Source organism: Abrus precatorius, unplaced genomic scaffold, assembly GCF_003935025.1.
Source record: "Abrus precatorius isolate BTA unplaced genomic scaffold, Abrus_2018 Scaffold2, whole genome shotgun sequence".
NCBI classification, from domain to species: domain Eukaryota; kingdom Viridiplantae; phylum Streptophyta; class Magnoliopsida; order Fabales; family Fabaceae; genus Abrus; species Abrus precatorius.
The window spans coordinates 7,424,419-7,435,744 of NW_020874362.1; the positions used below are offsets into that span (position 1 = coordinate 7,424,419).

General features: G+C 27.2%; 1 protein-coding gene across 1 annotated transcript; it reads left to right on the forward strand.

Annotated features, from left to right (window-relative positions):
• The first annotated feature begins 9,193 nt into the window (after positions 1–9,193).
• On the forward strand, positions 9,194–10,610 carry LOC113859379 (protein FD-like). The gene is made up of 3 exons (XM_027492171.1): positions 9,194–9,718; positions 9,876–9,953; positions 10,539–10,610. The coding sequence occupies exons 1-3, from the start codon at positions 9,194–9,196 to the stop codon at positions 10,608–10,610; spliced, it is 675 nt and encodes a 224-aa protein (XP_027347972.1).
• Positions 10,611–11,326: the final 716 nt, after the last annotated feature.

Here is an 11,326-nt window from a genome sequence, read left to right on the forward strand (position 1 = left end):
GCCTTCGTTTTGGGCCTACGCTTCACTCTTATTTGAATTTCAGGACAAAAGAATTTTTAAATTCTACTTTCTTCTTTCTTTTTAACTGTTGTTGACTTAGAATCTTTAATCTGTCTCTGTATATAAACTTAAGTACTAATTTTCAAATAATTTTTTTTTAAAAATTAGGTCAAATAAAAATATTTTTAAGTATTAGTTATGTCATTTAACTTTTCATAAATTGAATATTTAATTTAGTTTTTATCAATTATTTTTTAATTTAAAAATACATTTTAATTTAACATAATAAAATATTTATATTTATTAATTAAATAATTTTTAAAAAATATAATATTTGTTAAATTATATATATATATATATATACGTGTGTAATATATATTAGAATAATGTATAATTATTTATTAATTTTTTAATTTGGATATGGATATACATGTTATTTTATTATGTGCTCATGGGTTTGGAATTTGGAAAAACTTGTTATGGTGGTTAAAATTAAATTTCCATCAAATTCTTGGAGGCTTCATTTAATTTTTTAGAATATGACAAATAATGGTATTTTCTCTTTAAGATTTGCTTATTCTTTATTATTTTATTCAAAAAAAAATTCTGCTTAGTTACTATAAATTGTTTGACTTAGTTTAGAAATAAGAAAGTTCTCATTAAATTAAATTGTTGCTCTAAAAATTTGCTCACAATAATAAGTTGACTAATCATGAAGAGTGTAAACAAGGTATGTCAACTTCTCCTCTTTGTGATAGATGTGATGAGGATGCAGAATTTGCTATTCATTTCATTAGATATTGCTTTTATGTTAATGAAGTTTGTGATTCTTTTAATTTTTTTTCTCATCATTGAGCTCCTTTCTTTAATAAAGGAATAATGAATTGATTAATGTTTAAACTTTCTAATCAGAATTACAGTAAATTTCCTTATTTAGATTATTGTTTGATATCTTTAGAAAGAAAGAATATTTTATTTTTAACAATGTTTTTGTCCAACCTTAGTTTCTAATTCACATTATTTTATCTAATTTTCAGTTTCAATTTGGCTGCTGTTAGAATTTAGTTGGTTCCCTTCCTAAGTAGATGAATTAAAAAGTCCAAATCAAATAGTTCCCTCCCTATGTGAATGAATGAAAACTCAATATGGATGATGCAGTTTCCGTGGTAGATGGTTTTGCTGCCTGTGGAGGCTTAATTCGGAATGCACAAGGTCACTTCTTGGTTGAATTTTGCAAAAGTTTAGCTTCCTACTCGCTCAGTAACTGTTGAGCTTTGGAACATTCTATTTGAGTTAGAATTCATTGTTCAAAGAGGGTTGAATATCATTTGGATTGAAAGTGACTTTAAAGAATCATTGTCTATAATCTTCAATGTATAGAACTCTTACCCATTATTTAACTTAATTACTAGAATTAAGAATGTAATTAACAATTTGTTAAATTTAATCTTATGTATAAGAAATCTAATCATTGTGTAGATCACTTTGTCAAATTAGGCCTAGAATTTTTTTAGTCATCCAATTCTATTGACATTATCCCTTCTCCCTTTTCTTTATATTGATTTTTTAGATATTTGGTCCCATATATTAGGACTTTAACTTTATTTGTTAGTTGGACTTTCTAGCTCCTTTAAATAGAATAAAAAATATAAAATTATAAATTTAAATTATAAAATTATTCTTGAATAATTAAGATTAAAAATTAAGTAATAATCACATAATGAATTTAAAAAATTATGTATATTTATCTTTTAATATTTATATAAAATTTAATAATATATACTTATTATGCATTTAAATAGGTATTTTTAAAATATTACGTTGGTTTAATTTTTTATATATACAGATTATAGCACATAAATTTAAAGTTATATAAAATAAAAGATAATACAAAATAAATGAATAAATTATTCCTTCAACGCATTTTTAAAAAATTATTTCTTCTGATTAGAGAGAAATTTAAAAATATATTTAGGATAATATAAATATATATATATATATATAATTTTTGAAATATATTAGAAATTTATTTAGTTATATTAAAAAAATAAATATGACATGTTTATAATCATTCTTTATTAATTATTTGACTTAATTATATTTTTTCTCTTATATTAGTGAATATTTTATTTTACTTCTTTCAAATGAATTTTTTTTTAGTCTTTACTTTTTTTAAAAAAAAGTATCTTTAATATAGATGTGATGAGACTAAAAATTGACATGAGCTAGTATCTTAACAGAACAAATTAGTATTAGAGATTAAAATAAAAAATTATAAAAAAGTAACTACTGAAACAAATTTGAATGAATTAAAATAAAAAATTCACTAAAATGTGAAGATTTAAAATTTTAAATTTAATTATTTTAATCTTATAAATATAAATAATTATATACTAAATTATATATATATTTCAAAAATATTTTAGAAGCGATTAGACATTACCTACTTTCTTAGACATGTTCCTTTATTTTTAATGATGTATTTTTTTTAGAAGTTAATTTTTTTTTAGAGAAAGGAAATAAAAAATAAACTTAATTTAATGATAAAATATGTTTGAGAGTTTTTATATAAAAGAGAAAATTTTATAAATTTTCTTAGACTGTCGTAAACTCCTATTATTATATTAATATTTTGTATTACAACTACTAAGACGTTATTTGAAGGTTTGGAGGGAGAGGTAAGAAAAGCATTTGAATGGTAAGGAAGGAGAGAAGAAGGTAAAAAAAATGGTACCTTGAATGCAAAATATTAGTCTAAAATGCATCACTCATCCAAAAGTTGATTCATTTCTTACCCTAGAAAGTGTAGTCAATCCAAAATGCATTACTAGAGGGGGATTGGACATGTGTTGACTATGTAGAGTTATGACGTGTGTTGTAACACAGGCAAATTAAATCGAATACCAACTATAGCATAGTAGGTATCAGATCATTTCTCAAAGATGAATGCACTATTTGATAAAAAAAAATTCAAGGATTTTGTTCATCAAACACTTGGAATGCAATATGTATAAATCAAAGAAAAACATATAATGATAAGTAATAGTTGAATTAAAGATTAAATCCAAGACACAACAAGGAGAATACAATCAACATTTAATCATTGTATGCAACACTCCAATTCAATGATTAGCCTTAAACTTAAATGAAACCTCAATCTAAATAAAAGCATTCATATGGCAAACTCCATGCATTCAACCAATTACATAATCAATTTGATTTAGAAACCTCTAAAACTAAATTAAATTAAATTAGTTTCAAACACCATTGTAACTAATCTTATGCTCAGATCTAAAACATAATTCATACTCCTTAAACAATCAAATCACATATATCAATTGAATCACACATGAATTGAACATTCCTAATCAGAATTCAAGAATGAAAAACTTCAATAATTTGTGAAATTAAGAAGGAGAGGAGAGATGAAATTGAATTAATGTGGCATCCAATTAGTGCTCCAATCCTCAAGAGTTTAATTGTTCTCCTTGATGTCTTAGATCAAAGAATCACTCCTCTATTACTGGAGAAAAATGAGAGAGAGAGCTTTCTATTTTTAAAAACTTAAAAATTTAAAAATAGGAAAAAAAAAGTCCCCTAAAATATGTAGTTCGAGTCATTTATATGTTTTCTGTGCCTTTAGAGTGACCAATCTTGTCACCCAGAGTGATTACGTGCAACAAATCTCTTTATTTTATATTTCTAGAATGATCTTACTGCTGAAAGTAGTTATGCCTCTAGAGTGATTATGCAACGCCCTGAATTTTGTAATATTATTTATTATTATTTATATAAATCTAAATGTATACATGTGTGCATATAAATGTAAATGGATGTCATAAATTTGCATTGGAGGCGTAATGATGGTGGTTTTGTATGTAATGAGTATGAATATATGTATAAATATGTACGCGTGGGTGTATGATTGATTGGATTAGATTCCCTGATGCTGAAAACAGGTTAAGGGTGTAATACTGGGTTGTCCTCGCTGTAGCGAAAGGATTCTCGCTGCAGCCAGAAGGCTCTAAAAGGAGGGACCGAAACTATCGCCTTCTCGCTGTAGCGAGAGACATCTCTCTATAGTGACAAAGCAACAATTTTGGGCACATTTCTGCGTGCAGTCTCGCTGTAGCAAGATTCTGCAGAAACCAGAGTACAGTTTTCTCTAATTTTTCACTGTAGCGAGAGAGCGTGTCGCTGCAGCGAGAATATCTCATTGTAGCGAGTGTTGCGACCAAAGGGGTTTTAAAAAGGAGGTTTAGGGTTTGAGAATTCATTTCTCAAAATTCCTTTGATTCTCTCAACCCAAAGCCCTATTCCACTTATTAATTGCCTCCAAAGCGGTTCAGGAGCTTTATTGAAAGTTGAATCTGTGTGGGGAACGCTTGGAGGTGAGTTTTAATAGTTAGGGTTTCGGTTTTTCATCCCTTTCTCTATTTTCGTGATTTCCCTGGGTTCTCATGGAGTTTCTCCATGTGTTCAAGATAAAATCCGTGAGGGGAGCACTTCTTGGTGGATTTAACGTGTGGGTCTTCGATTCGAAGTAAGAGGAGACTCTACTCTATCTCAATGTGTTGTAATTCTTATGTGTTTGATTGATTAATGCAATGTGGCTAAGATAGGGAGTAGAACTTATGTGTTTGATGGAAATTAGTGTGCAATGTGATGTGTGCTGGAATAGTTAGGCCCCGTGGGAGAAATTGTGTGTGATGGAATGTCATTGATTAATGAATTAATGATATTGTGAACAAATTAGGCTATGTGCCATGTAATGTGAATTAAATACAGGTTGTGTGCCGTGCGCAAGCATGAATATTGCGTGTGTGAATGAAATGTATGTGAATGGAGCATGTTAGCGCCGTTGTAATGTACTGTGAATGGTTTAACGATACACTAGAGGTGTGGAAGATGAGGACGATAGAAATATCTTGGGGAGGAGAGAGTGGCGGTGACACCGACTGTGGAACGGGTGCACCATAGGCTACACATTCTTTTCCTGACTAGACCTTTGACCACTACCTTTGTTGAGCGACCTGTGACTGCCCACGTGGTATCCGTGAGGTAGGGGTAACCGGCGACCATTCATGGTATAAATATGTGATCATAGTATCACAGTGAATGTGGCTGGTGTGCACATGCACGAGATTGTTATCATCGTTTGTATTTATGAATGTGAAATGTTGTTGGTGCCGTAAGTGCACTGGTGTGGAATTAGAATGAACCATGTATTGATACTGTTTGTGTTATATCTGTTCAAAGGTATTGAAATTGTGTTTGAGGTGAGACTCTATGATAAATTGTATGTTTTTGGGTAGTATAGAGTACTCACTCTTACATTCATTTTTCAAGTAATCAAGACGATCGGCTCCGGACTCAATGAAGGGACGGATGGACTGTTATAGGACTTAGCTTTTATTTTGAAAATGTTGTAACTGAACTAGTTTTGTAGCGGTCATTTGATATTAATTTGTAACACTTCCCTTATTTCGAAGTATTTTATGAAAATTTGGTGGTTTAAATTTGTAAAATTATTATTTAATTGAAATTAATACAGATTACTTCCACTATTAAAAGTGGTTACATGCAGTAGATTTCCTTCATTACTCATTGAATGTAGTCACTTTGAGAGAGAAAGGTGATTACACAGAAAATTTTCTTCATTCTTTAAGCTTCTAATTCATGCATTCTTGCCTTGAAAATTTTTAAAATGGGCTTAATTGAATTTTTGTAGCACTTTCTCTTAGCTTTCCTACAAAGCAAGAATCATAATGAAATGAGGTGTATAACTCAAGATATAATCCAAAAACTAAAACAGTCAAAATAACCAAAATGCGGGAAAAATGAACTAAGATCCAATCAAAGGAAAATAATATAAACCAAATCAATTAAGCATAAAGGAGAATTAATGAATAAAATATGAGGAACACAAATTGTAAAAAAATCCAATTAATTAAGTTACTCATATTCAAAATGTGTCACTTCTACTAGCTATTGCCATGCATCAAACATGTAGCAAAATTTACATATAATAAATTCTCTTGGAATTTGGTTAGTTTCATAAGATATTTAATATGTAAAATTGTGTTCATAAATATCCAATGAGGGTAAGTGGTACTAAAGTGCGGAGCCAAAGTTAGAGGAACTTAAAATACAATGAAATGAGAACTGCACCAATTCTTTTGTTGTACTTGTACTAATTGACACACTGGGCACAATTCTTGAGCAACCAAAACTAATGGGACAAAAATTTTGCATGTATTATTGTATGTGGATTTGCATTAGGCAAAAAGTGAGTCCTCCGTGGTCATCCATAAACATATAAACATACACTGACATATCTAATAACAATTCTTAGAAAAAGATATAAAATTATCATCCTTAACAACACCATTCCTTTAGAAGCTGGTGACTTGAAACTCAAAGCTACATAAATAATAATAATACAACCATTTTGAGAATTTGAATCCCATCTCCAACCATCACACAAATAAGCTTTAAACAATCTACAACCATTCTAGCCATGTGACACATGTAAGGGAGTAACACACAATCAATAGGACAACTCTTTGCATGTTTAACATGTGGTTCAACACAATAAGAGTGACACATAATCTAAAGAAATGACTAATTGTATGTTCAACGCATGATACTGGCCATTTTGATAAATTATTTCAAAATTATACTATTTTGATGAATTATTTTTAATTTTTACTCGTTAGAGTAAAAAAACTTGCATTGTGTTTTATGTGTTAACAATTAGTTTTGAAATACCTATTTGTAATAATTAGTTGTAATAGAAATGAATAAATATTAGGTGAACATGTTTATGTTTATGCATTTAAATATAAATTATATATATATATATATATATATATACAAAAATTTGGATATCTAAATTATTGTAAGAATTTAATATTTTTTTTACATTGAATGTACTTTATATATAAATTGTGACAACAATTGTATGAAATTTAGAAATAAATTTAACTAATCCAATCTAAATTGCATTTAAGTAGTTTGATTTGGCTTAGTTTTGATATTAGATTTTGATAATTTAAACTAAATTAATTTTTTTATAATTAATTTGAATTATCTTTAATTTCAAAATTAAACCGAATTACAACACTAACACTCTTACTTAATATTTTTAAATATATATCTAAATCATGATATATTTCTATAATGTCGTTGTTTAAAAAAAACTTATATTATTATCTTGTCATTCTAATTGATTTTTAGAATGGTTATAATTGGAGCTATTTATTTTTTATTTTATTTTTTTACATACTTTTTATTTAATAAATACTTTTGATTAGACTTTTTACTTTAAAATTTAATTTAGTTTAATTTTAAATGAGTATAAATAAAAATTATTAATTATCGTAAAGAGTTAAAAAAATTTAAAAGAAATTTTAATATTCTTAATAAATGATATTTAAACTAAACAAAAGATATTCATAAAAAATATTATATAATTTTTTTCAAGAATATTTTGAATATATCAAATATATTTTTAACATTTTCAAATAACATAATTTTAAAATTATATATATATATAATTCTTAAGAATTAAAAAAATATTATACACCTTTTTAATAAGATGAAATCATAAAGAGTTTTTATCATTTGCTTTCATTAAAACATGATTATTTAATTTTCAGTGATGTACTTTTATTACAATATTTGTTATTAATAAATTTTAATATTTTATAGACAGATATTAAATTAAAAGTAAATATATTTGATATGTTAGATAATAAATATATTTGATACTTTTTATTCACCAAATATAAAATTAGTAATAGAAAAATGCCAATATGAATCTTTAAAATTAATTTTAAGTATAAAAAATATTAATTTTTATTGAAAAATACGTTTATCATATTTAGGGAACATTTAGTAAGAGAAATTTAAAAATTATTATATTAATTTTTCATATTTAGTGTAAATATTTAAAAAAAAAACTTCTTAAAAAGATAGCATTCTTATAAATATTTTTTAAAATTACTTTTCAACAAAATATTTTAATGAGAGAGTAAGAATTTAACATTTTTATAAAGATAGAAACATTTTTATAAAATAAAATTATGATTATTCTCTTAATATTTTAAATATAAACTTAATTTATAATATTTTTCTTCTTGTTTATCATAAACCTTTATTGTTATCTTACAATTCTAAATGACTATTTTAAGAAGAGTTATTGTAACTAAAATTTTATTTTATTCATCAATCAACTTTAGCGTTATAATTATTATTAATAATGAAGCTATTTTTTGATAATTTTATCTTTTCACGTACATTCATCTAATAAGTATTTTATTTATTTTTAAAATTTAAATAGATATAATTTAATTAGTAGTATAAACAAAAATTATTAATTACCATAAAGAATAATAAATGTATTTTTAAACCGGGATATATTTAGAAGAAATATCAAATATATTTTTGACATTTGATATTCTTGAAATATAATTCTTAAAAATTTAAAAATACTATATAACAAAAGTAAGATGAATCAAAATAGTTATTTTACTTTCATTAAAACATGATTATTTAATTTGAGTGATGTATACTTTTACAATTTTTTTATAAGTCAATTTTGATATTCTATATAAAAATATTAAATAAACCATAAATATATTTAATAATTCAAAATAATAACATATTTAATACTTTTTATTCACAAAAATATAATTAATAATGGAAAAATATTGATATCGATCTAAAATTATTTTTAAACATATAAAAGTACTAAATTTATTTGAAATATATATTTATTATATTTTTATGTTTTGATTATAATAAATGTTTTTTATAATCAAAACTACCACCAAATCATCTATGTTGTATTAAAATATACATGTGACATTTGGAACAATTTGGCGTTATTTTTATACAACAAATTTATAGATAAATTTGAAGTTAGATAGTAAAGTAAACATAGACAGACTAGACTCAAAGTCTAGTCTAAACTTTTTTCCACCCCTGGCGGTGCGTGTCACGTGGCTAACTCGGATATGACTACTTGCACAGACAATGTACAAACAGTGCAACAAATATCGACCAAATTAAAGACCATTCGTATTTGTTATTATTGCTATATGAATCGCTTCAGTTAAGTGTCTTTCCCACTCTCCAAAATCCAAATCCCTTTTCATCTAGTAACATTTGATTTTGCCAACATTAGCAAATGCTGTCATCATCAACTACTAAAGGGGAATGCACCTGCAGCCGCAACAGGAAGACCCTCAACAACAGACACAGAGGTTGCTCTTCCTCTTCTTCCACATCGAAGCCACCAACTTCATCCTTTTCGCTTAAACAAAACAACAAAGCCATGGATGATGTGTGGGAAGACATAAACCTTGCATCCTTGAGTGACCAAAACAGTACCCAACACCCCATCACCACCACCGACCCACAAGGTGCGAATTTTCAAGACTTTCTGTCTCGACCCTTGACCAATTTCTCCGTAGCCATAGACCCTGCCACTGCTCTCAGTTTGAGCACGCGCCCTGAGCTCACACACAAGGACTTGCAATTAGCACAACCCCATCACAACCCTCCCTTAAAGGTTGATCCTTTTCAAAACCGTGCTCACTCATGTGCCTCTTTTGGGAATAACACTAAGAAATCTCTCCAACCTGATACCAACTCAGGGGACAGAAGGAATACTCGAATGATGAAGAATCGTGAATCTGCTGCGCGATCAAGAGCTAGAAAGCAGGAAAATATTGATTCTTCTTTTTTGTTTTTTTAACATTTGCCTCACTTCGAATACTTATGTAGTGTGTGACGACAAATATTGATGATATGTAGTTTCTGTTTTTTCTCCTTTCTTTGCTTAACATTTGGATTGTTTTTCCGTGTAGGCTTATATGTTTGAGTTGAAGCAAAAAGTTAAGCTCTTACAGGAAGAGAATGCGCGACTCAGAAGACAGCAGCAACGGGTTCCCTTTCTTCCACTCACTTTGTTATTGGTCTTTACAGTTTAGTGCATGTTCTCCCATTTTCTAACTCAAACTTTGCTGAAGGAGTGGGTTTTTATTTATAAAACTTTAAAATACAAATGTGCCTTTTGTTGACACTTATTAATTTTTTGTATAATTAATTTAGTTTATTCAGAAGTGTATCATTAAGTGTAGACGAGTGATATTATAAAATTCTTAATTAAAATTACTGTCTATTGAATTATATAATAATTCATTTAGTTTCTATGCGATAATTTTGGATCAATTGGATACTTATAATAAAATTTAGAAGGCCATGTTACGTGTTATAGTCTATATTATTAAGATAGATCAGTGAATATTATATATTTGAATAATTTTTTTATAAAATTAAGATTGGTTAATTTAATCATTAAATTAATTTATATGATTTTTAGAATAATATATATTAAATTTTAGATAATTTAAATGTATGTAAGTATATAATTTAATAAAATAGTTAATTTGATGGGGAGGATGTTATCATCCGCTGTGAGTAATGCATGAAGCAAATGGGATGAAGTGTTTTCCATATTTTGCTTGCAGTTGTGTGAAACCGCAGCCAATCAGCGGAAGAAGAAGGGCAATCTATATCGAGCATCCACAGCTCCATTTTAAGATAAGTATTTTTATTTTGGAGTCTTTTTTGCACTGAGCCACGTCCATCTATGACTGAAACGGACCTTTTCAAGTATAAATTTACCCCATTAATGCATCTGTCGCTTGGTGGTTGGAGTACTGTACTTTATACAAGGACAAGTTTTATTTGTATTTACAAAGAATTACCATGTTATATATTTCTAGACTTAACCTTTTTTATATTTTCTTTTCTTTACATTATGTTATTTATTATATTTTTTGTTTCTCAGTAAACGTATATTATTAGTAATTACAGGACACGAATATCAATAATTCTAGAAAAACAAACAAGGAAATATTGGGTGATCTTGCATTCCTAGCTCACAAGGACCTTCGCTTTCGATACACGATCTCAATAGTTATAAGCGTGGGCTAGAAACTTTCATGTTTATCTCAGTTGGTTTGCGCCTGAAGAACTCAATTATTTGCTTAGATAATATTAGAAAAAAAGATGCTCAGAAATTTTTATTGGGTTTGAGAGAATGTTTGGACGAGATGAATGAAAATAAATTGTAAAATGTACAGATAATGACTTTTTTTTTCTTTGATTAAAAGAAAAAATTATTAAAAACTGACTTTAAAAATAAAAATTAATTTATTTTTGGGTATTTTTTCTTCTAGTTTGAATTTAATTATTTTCTTTAAAGCAAGCATAGGATAGTTTCCGATTGATTTAGAGCTTAATGAATTTATTT

Excerpts from the sequence above, each read along its gene's own strand:
- LOC113859379 (XM_027492171.1), top strand. The coding sequence starts at position 9,194 with ATGCTGTCATCATCAACTACTAAAGGGGAATGCACCTGCAGCCGCAAC. Across the intron at positions 9,719-9,875 it reads AATCTGCTGCGCGATCAAGA|GCTTATATGTTTGAGTTGAA; the intron begins GCTAGAAAGCAG and ends TTTTCCGTGTAG. Across the intron at positions 9,954-10,538 it reads TCAGAAGACAGCAGCAACGG|TTGTGTGAAACCGCAGCCAA; the intron begins GTTCCCTTTCTT and ends TTTTGCTTGCAG.